Raw genomic sequence first — 21,842 nt, 5'->3', positions numbered from 1 at the left:
GTGGTAAATTTCTGGGTTTAATGGTATGAAATATATTAAAATGAAAGCTATTACTAAATTTCTTTTCAAATTTTCTACCACTTTACACTTCCACTAATAATAAATAATGGCATGCATTCCCTCACTTATCAATAAAGCATGATTCATAGTTAAAAGTTTTGCCAGTCTTTTGGGAGAAAAATGAATTCGTTATTGTGTTAATTTACACATTATGAATCACTCAGTAAAGTTGAGCATTTGTCACCATTTAAACATTTTTACTTTCCTTTCTAGACATTATTTTTTCATAAATTTGACCCAAATTTATAAAGGAATTTGTGTTTTTTTCTCATTATTTTTGAACAACTCTTCTTTTAGAGAGGGAAGATAGCTGGAGAGAGGCAACGAGGAAGAGAGAGAATCTTAAGCAGGCTCCATACCCAATGTGTAGCCCAACTCAGGACTTGATCTCAGAACCCTGAGATCATGACCTCAGCTGAAATCAAGAGTCAGTCGCTTAACCCGCTGAGCCACCCAGGAGGCCCAACATTTTTTTTTTTTTTAATAGGTATATGAATCCTTTCATATATATTACAACTCTCTCTAGTCTGGTGCAATTTATTTTAACCATTTAAGGTTTTTGTTCTTTTATTATTTCAATATAAACCTTAAGAAATAAACTTGAATCTGTCTGTAATTGCTTTCAAGTTTTGTGAGTTAGAATGTAATTTAATTTCTTGTGGTCAATTGTTCTATTCCTATTGCCTGGAAATGCCATCTTTCCATCTATGTTAGTGATTTTTCTCTATACTCTATTCTGTTGTAGTGCTAAATTAGATTTTTTGGCACCAATACTGCTTCATTACATGTATTACATATTTAGAGTATGTTAAATGACTATCTAGCCCATTCTGCTTCCTTTTAAAAATAAAAATTAAAGGAAATTTCTCAGATACCTTTAGATATTTCTTTTTTTTTTTTTAAAGAGTTTATTTACTTATTTGACAGAGATCACAACTAGGCAGAGAGGCAGGCATTGAGAGAGAGGGAAGCAGGCTCCCCACTGAGCAGAGAGCCCAACACAGGGCTCAATCCCAGGACCCTGAGATCAGGGTCCAAGCCAAAGGCAGAGGACCAACCCACTGAGCCACCCAGACATCCCTCTTTAGATATTTCTGTTCTCAATTTTGAAACCATCTTATCAAGCTCTATAAAAATTTTTTTTCTTTTTAAAGATTTTATTTATTTATTTGACAGAGAGAGAAATCACAAGCATGCAGAGAGGCAGGCAGAGAGAGAGAGAGGAGGAAGCAGGCTCCCCGTTAAGCAGAGAGCCCAATGCAGGACTTGATCCCAGAACCCTGGGATCATGACCTGAGCCGAAGGCAGAGGCTTTAACCCACGGAGCCACCCAGGTGCCCCTCCATAAAAATTTCTATTAAGATGTTGATTAGGAGGTGCCTGGGTGGCTCAGTTGGTTAAGGAACCGACTCTCCATTTTGGCTCAGGTCTGTGATCTCAGGATTGTGGGATCCAGCCCATGAGGAGCTCCACACTCAGCAGGGAGTCTGCTTGAAATTTTCTCTCCCTTTGTCTCTGCCCCTCCCCCTGCCCCCTAAAATAAATAAATATTAAAAAAGAAAAAAGATGTTGATTAGGGACCTTGCCTGGGTCTGACCCAAGCCAGCAGTTCTCCACTCATCCTGGCATCCAGTGAGGTGCGCCACACACTGGTGCCAATGGAGCCGACCTGGGCAGCCATGGTGGCCAGGCTAGGACTGGGGCTGCTGCTTCTGGCACTGCTCCTGCCCACCCAGATTTATTCAAATCAAACAATTGTTATAACACTTTCAAGTAACTCCTCCCAGAATATCTGGACTGCCCCAAATCCAGCTAATACCACTACCACAGCAACTGGTGGTACTCTTCAGTCAACAGCTAGTCTCTTCATGATCTCATTCACCCTTCTACATCTCTACTTTTTAGAGACTCAGGACAAGAAACATCTATACTTCCCCATCTTCTAAACCCAATCCAAATGGCATTTAGATAGCCAGTGTGATAAGGAAAACACAAATCTTCACTGAATCTGCTAATTCTACTCCTTATTTTATTGACACAGAAAATGTTGAGGAACCCAAATTTGATTGGTTTGGAGAACATGTGAAGGGTCTACTGTCTAGATGATGAGTGTCTATTAAATCTACCATAGTTTCATGTACACAATTAAGAGACAACATCCAAGATTAGTTAAGACATGATTTCTTTAAATGTGGCTTAAAAAGTACGGATGCATTGGGCCCCTGGGTGGTTCAATCAGTTAAGCATTTGCCTTCAGCTCAGGTCATAATCCCAGGGTCCTGGGATGGAGTCCCACATCGGGCTCTCTGCTCAGTGGGGAGTCTTCTTTGCCTTCTCACTCTCCCTCTGTGTTCTCCCTCTTTCTCTCTCAAATAAATAAAAATCTTAAAAAAGAAAAAACCATGGACATGTAAAATTCTACCTTGAAAATGAGAATAGATTTCACCTTACCTAGATATAAAGGATGGGATATAAACAGATTCAGTCTTCATTTGGTTCATTAAATCTTTAAAACCATAAAACAGATAACACAAAAAGCTTCCATGATTCTGTTTATACATATATTAGAAGGAACTTCGAGGTGTTACTGTAAATCCTCAGTGTGTTGTTTCAGCAGTCCTAGCTTAATGACCTATGTACTCTAGATAAAGTTTTACATTGTTAAGCTATCACTGTTTCTTAGGACTGAAGTCTTTCTTCTGAGGCTTTGGATTTAACATATCACTTGATTTTTTATTTTTATTATTTTTTTTTAAGATTTTATTTATTTATTTATTTGTCAGAGAGAGAGAGAGAGGGAGAATACAAGCAGGCAGAATGGCAGGCAGAGGCAGAGAGAAGCAGGCTCCCCACTGAGCAAGGAGCCCGATGTGGGACTCGATCCCGGGACCCTGGGATCATGACCTGAGCCGAAGGCAGTGGCTTAACCAACTGAGCCACCCAGGCAACCCTTGATTTTTTATATAGTAATTGATATGTGCCAGGGCAATGATGGATTGGAATCTATACCAGACTGAAGCGTAATGAGTAGATTTTGCTTATATACTTATCACCTATTCTTACTCAACTAGAGTGTGAGATTCATTTAGCTAAACTGAGAGTAGAACCACATTGACCTCAGTTAATTTCAAAATGCTCTTTATTTCCACAAATGTTAAATACTTTTCACAGTTTAAAAAACTATCTGTTTTGGGGCACCTATGTGGTTCAGTTGGTTAAGGGTCTGCCTTCAAGCTCAGGTCATGAACCCATGGTCCCGGGATCCCGCCCCACATTGGGCTTCCTGCTCAGCGAGAGCCCGTTTCTCCCTCTCCTCCCCACTTGAGCTCTCTCACTATCCCTCTCTCTCTCTTTCTCAAATAAATAAAATATTTTAGAAAAATAAAAATGAAAAATGATCTGTTTTGAATGTAAAGTTGACAAATCTTGAAATTAAAAAGGCAAAATACGTATAGGAGCCAAAATTGTAAGTGAAATATTTGGGAAGTGAAGACTGGAAGCTTACTTTAAATTCAGAAAAACTTTTATATTCTTTCTGCAAATACTTTAAAAACAAACAAACAAACAAAATCTGATTCAGAATTGTCATATTTGGACACTTTCTGTCAGTATTTTTAGATAGTTAGAACCCAGTCCTAAGCCTAAAGTGGGCTTGAGTCGGAAAAGTAAATACTTTCACAACTGCCTAGATACGCAGAAAGCTTTTTAAAACTAGACATTCTCAGTCTTTTGTTCACATGGCCATACACTGATGCTTAGATGTTCCAATATTTAATATAGCCACAGTAGTCTGATAACCAAAGTCATTTTTTCCCATCTTTAGGAACCTATACTGGAACAACCATATTCAGCAAATCTCTAGCTACTGTGTGTGTGAATGAACATTCTATTGGATTTCATTCCTGAATGCTGTATATCTATTTTGGATTGTATATTGTGTTTGTGTATTTATGCTTGGATTCATTGTAATTTCTCGTGTTTTGGAATTGACTTGCTTTGAACACAAACTGTAAATAAAAAGAAATGGTTGAAAGAACAAAAAGGATGTTGATTAGGATTAAACTGAAGTTATACAGTTATTTGGAAGGGGAGATTAACATTTTTCTAGTATTTAGTAATTTATCTCAAGAATATAATATGCTTTTCTTTTTAAATTTCAATTTTTTAATTAAGTTTTAGTTAACATATAGTGTAACATTAGTTTCGGAAGTAGAATTTACTGACTCATCACTTATATATAACACCCACCATACATGGCAACAAGTGCCCTCCTTAATTCCCATCAACCATTTAACTCATCCCTCCGCCCACCTCCCCTCCAGCAAAACCTTTTTTTCTCTATAGTTAAGAGTTTGTTTTATGGTTTGCCTGTCTCTCTTCTTCCCCCTATGTTCATCTGTTTCATTTCTTAAATTCCACATATGAGTGAAATGATCATTATGCTCTTTAGTACTTCTATAATTTATTTCATATAGTTTTTACACATTTCAGGTAGATATATTCTTAGGAATTCTGTATATTTTGAGGATCTTATATATAGGATCTTTTAAAATGCAATGTTGACATTTCATTTCTTATTTGCTTTAAAGCACATTTAATGGTTGCATCTTAATCTTATATTCTTCCAGCATACTGAAATGTTTTATACAATGTTTTTTTTCCAGTGGATTTTTCAAAATGCACTTTTTTCTTTTTTACAAATGACACTTTTTTTGTTATACTACTTATTTCTTATTCATATTTTGTTCCATTTGCTAAGTACAACAGTACAATGTTGCACAGTACCTATGTTAGAGGACATTTTTGCCTTTATTTACTTTAATAGCTATGCTCTTACTGTCTCTTCATTAAGTATTTATCCTTTTTGAAGCAGAGCTCTTTTGGTCAAGGAAATACCTTCTATTCATACCTTGACCAAAGTTTTATCAGAAATGACCGTTGGAATGCAGGTTGGCGCAGCCACTTTGGAAAATAGTGTGGAGGTTCCTCAAAAAGTCAAAATAGAGCTAACCTATGATCCAGCAATTGTACTACTGGATATTTATCCCAAAGATACAGATGTAGTGAAAAGAAGGGCCATATGCACCCCAATGTTCATAGCAGCAATGTCCAAAATAGCCAAACTCTGGAAAGAGCCCAGATGCCCTTCAACAGACAAATGGATAGGTACAATGGAATATTACTCAGCCATCAGAAAGGAAGAATCCCAGCTTTTGCATCAACATGGATGAGACTGGAGGAGATTATGCTAAGTGAAATAAGTCAAGCAGAGAAAGTCAATTATCATATGGTTTCACTTACTTGCAGAACATAAAGAAGAGCATGGAGGACATTAAGAGAAGGAAGTGAAAAATGAAGGGGGGCGGGGATCGGAGGAGGAAGTGAACCATAAGAAACTGTAGACTCCAAGAAATAAATTGAGGGTTTTAGAGGGGAGGCGGTGGGGTGATGGGTTGGCCCAGTGATGGGTATTAAGGAGGGCACAGATTGCATGGAGCACTGGGTGTTACACGTAAACAGTGAATCTTGGAACACTACATCAAAAAGTAATGACGTACTGTATGGTGACTAACATAACACAATAAAAAATAATTTAAAAAATATCAACAGCACCAATTACTACTAATAAAAATAAGACTACCAAATCCTTTTAAAAAAAGAAAGAAAAGAAACGACTTTAATTTTTTAAATTTTATGTCGTTTTTTGATCATGAAAATTTTCTGTTAATGTAGCTGATTGTCTTAATAAAATCTTATTCTTTAAAATACAGAAAAGAGGGGCAGCTGGGTGGCTCGGTCGGTTAAGCTTCTGCCTTTGGCTCAGGTCATGATCTCAGGGTCCTGGGATGGAGCCCCACATCAGGCTCTCTGCTCAGCGGGGGGCCTGCTTCCCCCCCCCCCCGCCTGTCTCTCTGCCTACTTGTGATCTCTCTGTCAAGTAAATAAATAAAATCTGTTTAAAAAATACAGAAAAGAACAATGAATACTATAACAAATGCCCATAAGGTCACTGCAAAACAGTAACAACAACAACAAGAACAACAAAACCTTTTAACATATTAACACATTTTTCCAGGTGCTTTTTCCAACTTTATGCTCTAAGTAAATCACACAAGAAATATCTTTTCATAGATGGCATGATTTTGTATATAGAAATCCTAAGGAATCCATAAAAAAAACTATTAGAACTATAAAAGAAGCTCAGCAAAGTTTCAGGACACAAGATCAACATGTAAAATTTTTATAATTTTCCACTGCTAATTGCTCACCCCAAATAAGCTTACCTACATAGACATATATGCATGGAAGAATCCGGGGAAAAGGGAATTCAGTGTTTGTTAACTGCTCTGGAATTGAGTACCTGTTTTCAGGACACAGGTGCATATATTCAAATAACAACATTGGTGAACTCTTGGTATGTGCTGGGCACCTTTCTTGTGCTTTCCATGTATTAAAGCATTAATGTGTTAGCTTATCAACACATAGTCACAGAGAGTATTATCATTCCCTTTTCACAACTGAGAAAACTGAGGTAGAGAGTAGTTAAGTAACTTGGTCACATACATAGATTAGCAAAGCCCAGATTATGTATTTTCTTTCATCAAAAGAGAGCTGAAAGAGTTTCTTTGAAGAGGAGGTAAAGAAGAGCACCAGACTCAGAGCTACAAGAACCGAGTCAGGTGCTTGGGTGGTGCAGTCGGTTAAGCACGAGACTGTTGGTTTCCACGCAGGTTGCATGTCAGGGTTCTGAGACCTGGTACTGGTATCGGCTCTGTGCTCAGCAGGGAGTCTGCTTGGGATTCTCTCTCTCCCTCTGCCTGCCCTCCACGCTCTCTCCCTGTCTCTTTTTCTCTCTCTCCCTGTCTCCGAAATAAATAAATCTTAAGAAGGAAAGAAAGAAAGAAAGAAAAGAAAAGATAAGTAACTGAGTCTTTCCTCTCGCTCCTCCCCTAGCTAGCTATGTGACCTTGGATGGACAATTTATTTCTCTAAAACTCTGGCTCTTCATCTATTTAAAAAAAAAAAAAAAAAAGGGAAGTCGAACTAAGTGAAAGCTAAGGCTCCCACTACCTCTTATTCTCTTACACTGGACTTGCGTTGTGCCTGATTTCTGATTTACAAACCTTTCCTCTTTCCCAGACACGAGGGGAAAGAAGAGGGCCAGGAGAGGACAGCCACTTACTTGTCATGACAAGAAATAGGAGAAACAGAAACAGGACCGCATGTCGCTTGCACAAGTTGCTGCTTCAGCCAGTGATGGGTTTAGGTGAAAAGCACGGTTATAATTAGAGCGGCCTGAATGCTCCACCAGCCACAGTGAGCACAGCTGGATCTGCTGACTGCACGCACACGAGTCTGAGAGGCCACTCTGGCCTTGAAAATGATCCTTCTTAAATGGATTTTCCCCCTTCCTCAAGGGAAAGCAAGCCTATTGATATAAAAGCTCACTTCCCTTCCGGCTTCCTCCTGCTAAACGCGGCCCCAGTGGAGACCAAGTGTTGATAAATACGGGGGAAAGAAAAAGTCGTAAGCTGAGCCCGGTCACATTGCCCCTTGTGATATAGTTTTATTTTTAACTTCGAAACACTTGAACTATTTCTGCTGAAGTTTTCTCTGCTTCCCCTGCTTCCTCAACAGAACTCTGTCCTCTGCTGCAGCAGATGCACCCCAGCCACTTCCTGCGATCCCAGCCACACGGTCAAGGGACACAGGTGCAGCAGATGCTGACTCAGCCTGTGCAATCAAGGTAAGCTAATCAAACGGGAGCAGGTGAACCAAGGGGACGTTTGGAGTGGTGAACGTGGAGATAGAGGCTGGGCTGTGCATCACCTTTTTGCTCTGAGCAAGAAGATGGCTAAGCAAATTAGTTACCTGTGGTGGAGAAAGCAGTTGGCTCTGAGAATGAGACCCAGCCATGTGGAAACTCTTGTTTTAAATCTAGAATGTTGGAGCAGGAAGAAATTACCTGCCTTCAGGCAACTTACATTCCTTCTTTTACAACCAACAGAAAGGGGCTATGTGAGATCTCTAAAGTTATACAGTAGTGACGGGGGCTTGAGGGATGGTGGAGGAGGTGGTGAGGAGGTAGGTGGAAGGGCTAGAACCCAGGATTTCTAATTTTTAAACTCCAAATGCTGTGATCTTTTCACCGACATACATTGACTGTGTGAACTGCAAGTCATTCTTGCGTGCACACCATTTTATGTACCTTAAATTCCAACCCCCGTGTCACACTTCTGGTTAACGGGGCACACTTATATTCACTGCATGCACTGTTTACACTTAGTTTGTAGAGCGTAAGATCTGTTTTTCTCTAACAATATTCCCTAAATGTGGTTCTCTCCTTCCCAAATCTCTGGACTCCAAAATGCACCCAGAGAGTAGAAGTGCAAATATTTTACAAATTGAAAAACTTACACAGGCTTTTGCATGCAAACCAAAAATTATTACAGGCTTGAAGCTTGTACATCCATAGGGAAAAAAAGGAAAATGACTAATGATACTTGATGTACTGAAAGCTTTAAAATGTAGGTTATTTCTAGTTTTTTAAATAACTGCATAGTGTTGCATGCACAAATAAATTGTCAGGGATAAGTGAGCAGTGTTTATTTTCTTGTTTTCCTCTGGGCCTCGCTTTAATGTTTATAGTTCAGCTAAGGACATCCTAGGTAGTGGCCTATGCAGCAAAAGGGATTCTGTACACTCTGAACTTTGCAGTCTACAGGCTAAAGCCACCAATGCCAAGTAAAAGGAGACCTACCCAGATACCCTAACTCCTGGATTCCTTCCTTCCTGCCTCTGTAACCTCCAGACATATCCCATAACTGTGCTGTGGATGTCTAGGTTATACTTATGCTGGTTTGCTAGGCACAGTGCATTGGGTATAATTGCCTAACTTCATTTAATTTTGTCAGGGTTTCCATGGCACCAAGGTCTTCAAGGTATATGCTGGGATGCTGTCCTAGTGAGACTGGGGCATGTTGATTTAGGATAGCCAAGCAGACAGGCTGACTCACAGCTACCCCTAGATAATCTGGCTAATTAGCACTTTCTTGGCCAATACAAAATATTAATTTAAAATACTGATACTAATAACAGAAGCACCATGTATGAGAATTAACTAGGATATAATGAAAATGCTGGAATCATTGCCTAGAAGCCCAAGATTATGGACCCAGATGTGGAAATTATCATCAGCCAACTGGTTGTGTTAAAATCTCGAGCAAAGGGATTGCTTTAGTATTTCACTTTATACATTTTCTTTCCTTAGAACTAAATATCATCATAGGAGGGGAACAATTTAACAATATATAATTAAAGTAACTAAGTAATTGGCTAGGCAACAGATTAAGAGCTAAAGAATATCTTATCTTTTGACCTTGTCACTTCCACTGAAGTTAAAGCTCAGGAATAAATAATTATCACCAGGGCCAGCCACATGAGGAGGCAAAATAGTTAGTTGCTGACATCATGTGAAGGTTGCTGAAAGGGTCCCTTGCCTAAAAATATCTCCCTGACATCAACCCTGTTTGCCTACTAATTTTAAAATTATAGTAAAGAATGTTAAAGCTATTATCTGTTAATCCCATTCTCTTTTGCTTGTGTCAGTGATTTAAATATATTTGCTATATGCCTTCTCATGACCTTGTTGGCTAGTGACACTCAGGCTCCACCTCTTCCTCATTCTTCCAGGCTCTGCCCTATTTTGCCCTTGGTACCATCTAAGCTGCCCCCATGCCCTTGGCCACCACCGCTACACAGGTAGTTCTGTGTGGCATGTGGTTTCCAAAGAATTCTCACTATTACATCAAGGTGAGACGCAAAGGCAAGACACTTTACCTCTCTGGGCCTCAGTTTCTCTTGCAGTAAATGAAGAGGTTAAACTAGACACTTTCCTTTCAAAGGGAGGTCCTTTGACAGTCAACTTTGCCTGGAGCGTGTTATGGATGGGAAGACTCTCAGACCACACCCCCATTCTGCCAGATCAGAATCTGCATTTTAAAAAGATTGCCCAGGTGATTCCTATATAATACATTGAAGATTCAGGAGCTCCAGAGCAGAGGATCTATGATTATGCACCTGACCCAGACTTCTGATTTATGACTGTAAGGGTTTCGAACAAGTGCTATAACCTCCTGAAAACAATTCTGGCAGCTGAGTGTCTATTATAACTTGAACCCGAAGAAGTCTTTTCCATTCAGTTAATGCTCCATTCACCTAATAACATTGAAAACATTTCTCTTTCTTCCTTAAAAAAAAAAAAAGAAAAAAAGGCCCCAGGGGGGTGCCTGGGTGGTTCAGTAGGTTAAGCTTTGGAGTCCTGATTTCTACTCAGGTCATGATATGAGGGTCATGGGATAGAGCCCCACGTCAAGGTCCAGCTCATGCTGAGCATGGAGCCTACTTGGGATTCTCTCTCTCCTTCTCCCTCTACCCACCCAACGACACTCACATGCATGTGCTCTCTCTCTCTAAAAAGAAAAAAAAAAAAAGCCCCAAATTAGCATACATTTGACATCATTACGCTTTCCTCCTAAATTTGTTTCAAATTGGTCTCACAGCTCTCTCAAAATGCTGCTTTCTTTAGGGTTCTATTCAATTTCATTCATTTCAATGCTATTGAATAAACATTCGGTGCTAAGAGCACCTTAGATATACTCACTCTCTCAGTCTCTCAGAAACTATTTTGTACATTCTTTGGGGAACATTTTTGTTCTTCCTTGATATTCCAGTCAGAACTCTTTTCCTGCCTGAACACACTCTCCTGGCCGGGTAATTTCTGCTTCATTTGTGGTCTTCATCCCTGAGCACACCATCCCAGCAACTTCCCTTTGGAAGAACTGATTCTGCAGCCCATCACAAGAAAAAAGCCAATTTCAACTGACACCTTCTTTTTTTCCCTTAATGAACAGAATAACGTATGTAGGGAAACAATAAAAATGGCAACCCTTCACCTAGGAAACAAAGATGCCTCAATCTGCCTCTCTGGCATCTGAAGGGTCCTCCAGCCTGGACGCAGTACTATTTGAGTTCCTAGGAGCTGAAGGAATGAATGTGGTGAATATAACGTGCCCAAGTGGGGCAAGTTCAGGGGGACTCACACTCTTTTTTTTTTTTTAAGATTTTATTTATTTATTTGACAGAGATCATAAGTAGGCAGAGAGGCAGGCAGAGAGAGAGAGAGGGGAAAGCAGGCTCCCCACTGAGCAGAGAGCCCGATGTGGGGCTCAATCCCAGGACCCTGGGATCATGACCTGAGCTGAAGGCAGAGGCTTTAACCCACTGAGCCACCCAGGCGCCCCGGGACTCACACTCTTAAAGGAGTAAGACTTTTTTCTTAAATGGGGTTTGAAGATTATTAACCTGGAAGTGGAATATAAGATACATTGGAGTGAGGGAGAACTGAACATGGAAAGGCCAGCCAAGACCTGCATGAGTGATGCAATGGGAAGACAAAAAGACCTGGATATGGAGGTAACCATGAGAATGACCTTCTTCTTAGGGGAAGGATGAACAACTGAGTGACCCTTTCCCTACTTTATCTCATTTGTCATAATCCTATGGGTTATTATGAACTGCACTTTATGGATGAATAAATTAGCTTTAGGGAGATTAACTTGTCAAAAATTACATAGCTAACACATGACAGTGTTCGTTATTTTACTTTATATTGGGAGTGTCAGATAAGGTCTCTTGTGGAGGTAACATATCAGCTGAAATCTAAAGAGAAAGAAGGAGCCCATAACACAAAGGGGAAGGGGTGAATTTTGGTAGAAAGAACAAGCATAAAGGAATAAGTGACAATGCTGGAGCAAAGTGCTCAAGGGTAAGGTGAGGTAAAGGAGGCCAGCAGTGGACCACATCGGAGGGGACACTCATGCAGGGCCTTGTGGACCAAAATAAGGAGTCAGAGTTTATTCCTTGGGATGGGAATTCACTGGAGATTCTAAGTGGGAATAGTGACCTGGTGTTAAAACTTGTTGAAATCTTTCTCAAACTCCACATATGACTGGAATCATAGGGCATTTATCTTTCTCTGACTGACTTATTTTGCTTAGCATAATACAATCTAGCTCCATCCACATTGTTCAAATGGCAGGATTTCATTTTTTGATGACTGAGTGATATTCCATTGTGTATATATATTTACCACATCTCCTTTACCCAATCATAAGTTGATGGACATTTGAGCTCTAAAGGAAAAAAAAAAAAGGGAGAGAAGGAAACAAGCCATAAGAGACTCTTAACTATAGAGAATAAACCGAGGGTTGATGGTGGGAGGTGGATAGGGGATGGGCTAGATAGATGGGTGATGGGTATTAAAGAGGGCACTTGTTTTGATGAGCACTGGGTGTTGTATATAAATGATGAATCACTGTACTCTACTCCTGAAACCAATATTGCACTGTATGTTAACGAAAATTTTTTTTAAAAAGTTGTTGAAATCACTCCTTCTGCTGGTGAATATAGATTACAGAGCACCAGATGGGAGGGGTGAGACTAATTATAGTCTTTTGCACCAGAATGGATAAGGAATGATGGTGCTTGGACCCGGGCAGTGGTGGTGGAGATGGAAAGAAATGGACAGAAGTGCCCAATGCCCTTTTGGGACTTTCCCCAAGGTCTTCCTACCTAACTTATTCCTATGTAGGGCCCTGTGCTAGTTCTTTTGTGATTGGGAGCACAAAATCGATCAGCTTCTAGCTCAGTGGTTCTCAAACTTGAGTTTACAACAGCATCAGTTGGATGTAGTTGTTCTGATTCAATAGCTCTGATTTGGTAGGGCCCAATAATTTATATTTCTAACCAGTTCCTGGGTAATACTGACATTGTGGGTCAGGTTATCACACTTCAAAGGCCGTTGTTCTAGCTGACTCTCCTTTTCATATTAACTTACTCCTTTCTGAGTGATCAACACAGCACCACAACCTGCATCAAATGTTCCTCCTTTGCCAGGTTCTTAATGATCTTCTATTTCTGTAAAGAAATATCCATCCTTTAAACTCATATACCTGGTCCTTCCATCTATTTGTATTCCACTTAAACTGCATCCAGTGCAACCAGGAAAATCTAGGTTTATGTAGGTTTTTTTAAATGCTGAAGTCTAAATTATATTATTTTGACTGCTATCTCCTCCATCCAGGGTAACTTTAAGACATATTTTGAGGAGAGTGTTTTACAGTGTTTTGACCATAGACTTGGTTGAAGTTGATTTTTAAGAGGGGATGTATTGCCTTTTCAGACAGGAAGTAAGAATTTAAAGGTGAACATAGGAGCAAAGAAACTAAAGGAGGAAATAGCACCTGGATAAAAATACATTGTTTCAGGCATAGAATTTTGTCAACTTTTTCCACAGTGAAGGATTTCTATAATGTACATGCTTTAATTTTTTTATTTTAATAAACATATAATGTGTTTTTATCCCCAGGGGTACAGGTCTGTGAATCGTCTGGTTTACACATTTCACAGCACTCATCATAGCCCATACCCTCCCCAATGTCCATTTCCCCACCACCCTCTCCCCTCCCCCTTCCCCCCCGCAACCCTCAGTCTGTTTCTTGAGATTGAGTCTTTTATGGTTTGTCTCCCTCCCAATCCCATCTTTTCATTTTTTCTTTTCCTACCTCCCCCCAAACCCCCCCCACCTTGCATCTCCCCTTCCTCATATCAGTGAGATCATATGATAGTTATATTTCTCCGATTGACTTATTTCGCTAAGCATGATACCCTCTAGTTCCATCCACGTCGTCACAAATGGCAAGATTTCATGTCTTTTGATGGCTGCATAGTATTCCATTGTGTATATATACCACATCTTCTTTATCCATTCATCTGTTGATGGACATCTAGGCGCTTTCCACAGTTTGGCTATTGTGGACATTGCTGCTATAAACATTCGGGTGCACGTGCCCCTTCGGAGCACCACGTTTGTATCTTTAGGATATATACCCAGGAGTGCAATTGCTGGGTCGTAGGGTAGCTCTATTTTCAGTTTTTTGAGGAACCTCCACACTGTTTTCCAGAGTGGTTGCACCAGTTTGCATTCCCACCAACAGTGTAGGAGGGTTCCCATCTCTCCGCATCCTCGCCAGCATCTGTCATTTCTTGACTTGTTAATTTTAGCCATTCTAACTGGTGTGAGGTGGTATCTCATTGTGGTTTTGATTTGTATTTCCCTGATGCCGAGTGATGTGGAGCATTTTTTCATGTGTCTGTTGGCCATCTGGATGTCTTCCTTGCAGAAATGTCTGTTCATGTCCTCTGCCCATTTCTTGACTGGATTATTTGTTCTTTGGGTATTGAGTTTGATAAGCTCTTTATAGATTTTGGATACGAGCCCTTTATCTGATATGTCGTTTGCAAATATCTTCTCCCATTCTGTCAGTTGTCTTTTGGTTTTGTTCACTGTTTCCTTTGCTGTGCAAAAGCTTTTGATCTTGATGAAATCCCAATAGTTCATTTTTGCCCTTGCTTCTGTTGCCTTTGGCGATGTTCCTAGGAAGAAGTTGCTGCGGTGGAGGTCAAAGAGGTTGCTGCCTGCATTGTCCTCAAGGATTTTGATAGATTCCTTTCGCACATTGAGGTCCTTCATCCACTTTGAGTCTATTTTCGTGTGTGGTGTAAGGAAATAGTCCAATTTCATTTTTCTGCATGTGGCTGTCCAATTTTCCCAGCACCATTTGTTGAAGAGGCTGTCTTTTTTCCATTGGATATTCTTTCCTGCTTTGTCGAAGATTAGTTGACCATACAGTTGAGGGTCTATTTCTGGGCTCTCTATTCTGTTCCATTGATCTATATGTCTGTTTTTGTGCCAGTACCATACTGTCTTGATGATGACAGCTTTGTAATAGAGCTTGAAGTCTGGAATTGTGATGCCACCGACTTTGGCTTTCTTTTTCAATATTCCTTTGGCTATTCGAGGTCTTTTCTGGTTCCATATAAATTTTAGGATTATTTGTTCTATTTCTTTAAAAAAAATGGATGGGATTTTGATAGGGATTGCATTAAATGTGTAGATTGCTTTAGGTAGAATAGACATTTTCACAATATTTGTTCTTCCAATCCAGGAGCATGGAATATTTTTCCATTTCTTTGTGTCTTCCTCAATTTCTTTCATGAGTACTTTATAGTTTTCTGAGTATAGATTCTTTGCCTCTTTGGTTAGATTTATTCCTAGGTATCTTATGGTTTTGGGTACGATTGTAAATGGGACTGACTCCTCAATTTCTCTTTCTTCTGTCTTGTTGTTAGTGTAAAGAAATGCGACTGATTTCTGTGCATTGACTTTATATCCTGACACTTTACTGAATTCCTGTATAAGTTCTAGCAGTTTTGGAGTGGAGCCTTTTGGGTTTTCCACATATAGTATCATATCATCTGCAAAGAGTGATAGTTTGACTTCTTCTTTGCCGATTTGGATGCCTTTAATTTCTTTTTGTTGTCTGATTGCTGAGGCTAGGACTTCTAGGACTATATTGAACAGCAGTGGTGATAACGGACATCCCTGCCGTGTTCCTGACCTTAGCGGAAAAGCTTTCAGTTTTTCTCCATTGAGAATGATATTTGCGGTGGGTTTTTCATAGATGGCTTTGATAATATTGAGGTATGTGCCTTCTATCCCTACACTTTGAAGAGTTTTAAGCAGGAAGGGATGCTGCACTTTGTCAAACGCTTTTTCAGCATCTATTGAGAGTATCATATGGTTCTTACTCTTTCTTTCATTAATGTATTGTATCACATTGATGGATTTGCGGATGTTGAACCAACCTTGCAGCCCTGGAATAAATCCCACTTGGTCGTGGTGAATAATCCTTTTAATGTACTGTTGGATCCTATTGGCCAGTATTTTGGTGAGAATTTTCGCATCTGTGTTCATCAAGGATATTGGTCTGTAATTCTCTTTTTTGGTGGGATCCTTGTCTGGTTTTGGGATCAAGGTGATGCTGGCCTCATAGAATGAGTTTGGAAGTTTTCCTTCCATTTCTATTTTTTGGAACAGTTTCAGGAGAATAGGAATTAATTCTTCTTTAAATGTTTGGTAGAATTCCCCTGGGAAGCCGTCTGGTCCTGGACTTTTGTTTGTTTGGAGATTTTTGATGACTGTTTCAATCTCCTTACTGGTTATGGGTCTGTTCAGGTTATCTATTTCTTCCTGGTTTAGTTGTGGTAGTTTATACATCTCTAGAAATGTATCCATTTCTTCCAGGTTGTCAAATTTGTTGCCATAGAGTTGCTCGTAGTATGTTCTTATAATTGTTTGTATTTCTTTGGTGTTGGTTGTGATCTCTCCTCTTTCATTCATGATTTTATTTATTTGCATCCTTTCTCTTTTCTTTTTGATAAGTCTGGCCAGGGGCTTATCAATCTTATTAATTCTTTCAAAGAACCAGCTCCTAGTTTTGTTGATTTGTTCTATTGTTTTTTTAGTTTCTATTTCATTGATTTCTGCTCTGATCTTTATGATTTCTCTTCTCCTGCTGGGTTTAGGCTTTCTTTGTTGTTCTCTCTCCAGCTCCTTTAGGTGTAGGGTTAGGTTGTGTATTTGAGACCTTTCTTGTTTCTTGAGAAAGGCTTGCACTGCTATATATTTTCCTCTCAGGACTGCCTTTGTTGTGTCCCACAGATTTTGAACTGTTGTGTTTTCATTATCATTTGTTTCCATGAATTTTTTCAATTCTTTAATTTCCTGGTTGACCCATTCATTTTTTAGAAGGATGCTGTTTAGTCTCCATGTATTTGCGTTCTTTCCAAATTTCCTCTTGTGATTGAGTTCGAGCTTCAGAGCATTGTGGTCTGAAAATATGCAGGGAATGATCTCGATCTTTTGGTACCGATTGAGACCTGATTTATGACCCAGGATGTGGTCTATTCTGGAGAATGTTCCATGTGCACTAGAGAAGAATGTATATTCTGTTGCTTTGGGATGGAATGTTCTGAATATATCTGTGATGTCCATCTGGTCCAGTGTGTCATTTAAGGCCTTTATTTCCTTGTTGATCTTTTGCTTAGATGATCTGTCCAGTTCAGTGAGGGGAGTGTTAAAGTCCCCTGCTATTATTGTATTACTGTCGATGTATTTCTTTGATTTTGTTATTAATTGGTTTATATAGTTGGCTGCTCCCATGTTAGGGGCATAGATATTTAAGATTGTTAGATCTTCTTGTTGGACAGACCCTTTGAGTATGATATAGTGTCCTTCCTCATCTCTTATTATAGTCTTTGGCTTAAAATCTAATTGATCTGATATAAGGATTGCCACCCCAGCTTTCTTCTGATGTCCATTAGCATGGTACATTGTTTTCCACCCCCTCACTTTAAATCTGGAGGTGTCTTCGGGTCTAAAATGAGTTTCTTGTAGGCAGCATATTGATGGGTTTTGTTTTTTTATCCATTCTGATACCCTGTGTCTTTTGATTGGGGCATTTAGCCCATTAACATTCAGGGTAACTATTGAGAGATATGAATTTAGTGCCATTGTATTGCCTGTAAGGTGATTGTTACTGTATATTGTTTCTGTTTCTTTCTGATCTACTACTTTTAGGGTCTCTCTTTGCTTAGAGGACCCCTTTCAATATTTCCTGTAGAGCTGGTTTGGTATTTGCAAATTCTTTCAGCTTTTGTTTGTCCTGGAAGCTCTTTATCTCTCCTTCTATTTTCAATGATAGCCTAGGCGGATATAGTATTCTTGGCTGCATGTTTTTCTCGTTTAGTGCTCTGAATATGTCATGCCAGTTCTTTCTGGCCTGCCAGGTCTCTGTGGATAGGTCCGCTGCCAATCTAATGTTTTTACCCTTGTATGTTACAGACTTCTTTTCCCGGGCTGCTTTCAGGATTTTCTCTTTGTCGCTAAGACTTGTTAATTTTACTATCAGGTGACGAGGTGTGGACCTATTTTTATTGATTTTGAGGGGCGTTCTTAGCATCTCCTGGATTTTGATGTTTGTTCCCTTTGCCATATTAGGGAAATTCTCTCCAATAATTGTCTCCAATATACCTTCTGCTCCCCTCTCTCTTTCTTCTTCTTCTGGAATCCCAATTATTCTAATGTTGTGTCGTCTTATGGTGTCACTTATCTCTCGAATCCTCTCCTCGTGTTCCAGTAGTTGTTTGTCTCTCTTTTGCTCAGCTTCTTTATTCTCTGTCATTTGGTCTTCTATGTCACTAATTCTTTCTTCTGCCTCATTTATCCTGGCAGTGAGAGCTTCCATTTTTGATTGCACCTCATGAATAGCTTTTTTGATTTCAACTTGGTTAGATTTTAGTTCTTTTATTTCTCCAGAAAGGGCTTTTATCTCTCCGGAGAGGGTTTCTCTAATATCTTCTATGCCTTTTTCGAGCCCGGCTAGAACCTTGAGAATTGTCATTCTGAACTCTAGATCTGTCATGCTACCTATGTCTGTATTGATTAGGTCTCCAGCCTTCGGTACGGCCTCTTGTTCTTTTTTTTGAGGTGAGTTTTTCCGCCTTGTCATTTTGTCCAGGTAGGATTTGCTTTCTCCTGCTGTGGAATTCCGCTGTTCTTGGTGACTGAAGTTGGTTTTGGATCGGTTTCTTGTTGATCTTCTGGGGGAGGGGCCTGTTGTAGTGATTCTCAAGTGTTCTTGCCGCAGGCGGAATTGCACCGCCCTTGCCAGGGGCCGGGCTAAGGAATCCGCTCGGGTTTGCTTTCGGGAGCTTTTGTTCCCTGAGCGCTTTCCGTAGAGTTCCAGAGGATGGGAATGAAGATGGCGGCCTCCCAATCTCTCGGCCCAGAGGAGCCGAGAGCTTGGGGTTCCGCTCCTCAGTGCGCTCTCAGAGCAAAGCGCCCAATAGCCCCGCCTCCCTGGCTTGCGGTCGCCCCTCGAGGAAAGCAGTCAATTGTTGGAGCTGGAGAAAAGCGCCGGGTCGCTTTTGTCTCCGTGGCCTCCGGCCGCGCTCCGAGCCCACCCAGCCTGCGACCGGCACAAGGTAACCCTGGGCTTAGAGCTCACTCCTCGGCTTTGTCGCTATAGCCGGCTTCCCCGCTCTAATACCTGCGAGCTCTGCGGCACTCAGACACCCCCAGTCCTTCTGTGACCCCGCGGGTCCTGGGGTTATGCTGACCCCGCCTGGGTTTCCCCCCAGTTTAGCCTCTGGAGCGATGTCTCCCAGTGGAGCCGACTTTTAAAAGTCCCGGTTTTGTGCTCCGTCGCTCCGCCGCTTGCCGGGTGCCGGCCCCTCCCCCCGGGGTCTATCTTCCCGTCGCTTTGGATTCACTTCTCCGCAGGTCCTACCTTTCAGAAAGTGATCGATTTTCTGTTTCTGGGATTGTTGCTCTTCTTCTCTTCGATTTCCCGTTGGATTTGTAGGTGTTCACAATGGTTAGATAAGCTGTCTAGCTGATCTCCTGCTACCCGATGTCGTCTCAGCCTGCTACTTCTCCGCCATCTTGACTCCTCCTCAATGTACATGCTTTAATTTAATAGATTTTCCAGTTTAAATTTCAGAATATGTACTATATTATAGATTTTAATCCTAAAAACTTTATTTTCACGTGGGTACTACTTCCAACGCAAAGCCATGGGACCTGGATACTTTTCATATTTCCTCTATCCAGATGGGGCACAATATGGGATGTGGCTCAGAGGAGGAAAAAAAAAAAATCATCATGGGGATGAAGGTGCTTTCTATGAATTTCCTATGAATGAAGAATATCCAGCTCCTCTACAATCTGGAAATATTATAGATGTATATACCTTTCTGTGCCCAGCTGGAGGAAGAGAGGCTCTCCTCTGATGGGCTCTAGTCACAGGCTTGCTTTCTTCCCAAATCACAGGGATAGACCACATGTCTCTGTGGGTCTCTGAGGGACGCAGCATGATATACCAAAGAGTACAGGGTTTGAAACCAGATGAACTTAGGCATCTTTGTGTTCTACTGTAAATGGAAAGGGTAATACCCACGTCTCATGGCCATCGTGAGGATTAAATGAGATGTTATGTAAAGAACATGGTAGGAACTAAAATCTTACTACTCTTTCTCCCTGACATCCAAAATGTATAAAAATCACTCAATCTAGGACAGTCAGACAAACACTGTGGAGGATAAGGATCCAGTCCCTACACTGGAGTGGAGATTAGGAGAACAAGGCATCCTGTGTCACAAGATAACTGTAATTTGATCATCTTGGAGCAAGACCAACTGGCTACAACCTAATATGATCAACCAAGTATCTATGTTTGTGTGGAACTAAGAGGTTCCCTGGGATCTGGAACTTTCAGAACTAAAACCAAGAGAGTCCCAGGCAAACCAGAACGATGACCATACTGCTTACTCAGCAGTAATTAGACAATAAAGAATTTGGATTGTCCTTTATCTCAGTGGGAACAAATTCCCGTAGATTAACAACAGAAGGTTCAGATATGAGTCTTTATGCCTCCAAAGAGTGGTCTCCGCTTACTGTGTCTTTCTGCTCAGCACATGTCCTCTCTCAAAGTCACTTATTTGGTGTAGCTCCAGAGCCTGGCAGAAGATCTTTAAATAGCATGATTAAAAACAAAACAAAACAAAACGAACAAAAGAAACAGCATCTTTGTTGCCTGTGTGCATTGTTTTTCTTTTCTCTTAAAGGAATATTTTCAAATAACTTCGAAGACGTGGAGAGCAACAGGGCTCCACCGCAAATATTTCCAACTTCAATAGCACTGTTCACAAGAACCTTTCTTTGTAATGCTGAAGGATAAGAACTGATTGGACTTGGAGTTCTTCACCACTGTCCCTCCAGGCAGACATATCCCTGCAGCTGGAACAGAGTTCTCTCCACACATACAGAGCACATAGAACTAGCTAGACCTGCTTTTCCCTTCCCAGAAACTATCTCAACTTTGTGACAGAACCAGGCTGGCAAATACAAAGTTGGACTTTCCTGCTGCTGGTAGCTTCTTTCATGTAGCCATATTCTATTTGCAACCTACCTCTTCTTTCCCACTTAAAACCCAGTGGGGGGTGGGGGATGCCTGGGTGGCTCAGTGGGTTAAGCCTCTGCCTTTGGCTCAGGTCATGATCTCAGGGTCTTGGGATCGAGCTCTGAATCGGGCGCTCTGCTCAGCAGGGAGCCTACTTCCCCCTCTCTCTCTCTGCCTGCCTACTTGTGATCTCTCTCTCTCTCTGTGAAATAAATAAATAAAATCTTAAAAACAAAACAAAACCAGTAGGGGAGTCTGAATCATCCAGACTCCATCTTTATTCGTGAGTGTCTTTTATGCATAGAAAGCAGATGAGCACATTCTCCCAGCCAGGGCACAGGCCCTGCTAATATTGGAACATGTGTTTAATGGCTTTCCTCTCCCCTCTAAGCAAATACCACATTTTGAATGGTAAGTGTCCCATTGCACAACTAAAATGCCACATTCGTTCTGACAAGAGCTCTTTGGGGACCCGCCATGAGCAATGGCATCGTTAGCATTGCTCTTAATCTTGAGGCAGCATTCAAGGTTATTGCTCACCCTTTCCCTTACATCAGGCCACATGGTCCTGACTCTTCACTCTCCGGTCTCTCCTTCTCTGGCTTTACTTCTCCCTACTGTCATAGTGGTCATACTCAGCTAGGTACTTCATGGCTCAGATGCCTATTCCATGTTCTTCTTTCCCCAGTTATGGCTTCCTCTCTCACTTTCAAGTGACTAATTCTCAAATCTGCATCTTTCCATTCTACCCTCCTCTTTCCATCCACATGATCTGTCATCACCTTAAGCAAACTTGTATTAAACTTATGGGGCTCACCCCCCCCCCCCAAAAACCAATTCCTTCTTCAGACTTCTATT

At 40.7% G+C, this 21,842-nt stretch overlaps 2 protein-coding genes across 5 annotated transcripts in view; both read left to right on the top strand.

Moving 5' to 3' along the window:
• Positions 1–1,739: 1,739 nt before the first annotated feature.
• LOC308351206 (signal transducer CD24-like) lies at positions 1,740–2,006 on the top strand (the record flags this gene model as incomplete). The annotated part of the gene is made up of 1 exon (XM_080816677.1): positions 1,740–2,006. One exon carries the CDS (start codon positions 1,740–1,742, stop codon positions 2,004–2,006), a length of 267 nt encoding a protein of 88 aa, XP_080672803.1.
• A 5,364-nt stretch (positions 2,007–7,370) lies between these two features.
• FBXO40 (F-box protein 40) overlaps positions 7,371–21,842 on the top strand; it is a 36,581-nt gene continuing 22,109 nt past the window's right edge. For 3 of the 4 annotated variants that reach the window (XM_080819107.1, XM_080819106.1, XM_080819105.1), the window contains exons 1-2: positions 7,371–7,587; positions 7,699–7,807. The gene's annotated coding sequence lies outside the window, so the exon portion shown is untranslated. Of the gene's footprint in view, positions 7,588–7,661; positions 7,808–21,842 lie in introns of those variants that run through there. The other variant, XM_080819108.1, reaches the window with a different exon arrangement.

This window comes from Martes martes (assembly GCF_963455335.1).
Source record: "Martes martes genome assembly, chromosome: 1".
NCBI classification, from domain to species: domain Eukaryota; kingdom Metazoa; phylum Chordata; class Mammalia; order Carnivora; family Mustelidae; genus Martes; species Martes martes.
Note: the sequence above shows the minus strand (reverse complement) of the source record. Positions and strands in the feature narration are given on the sequence as shown.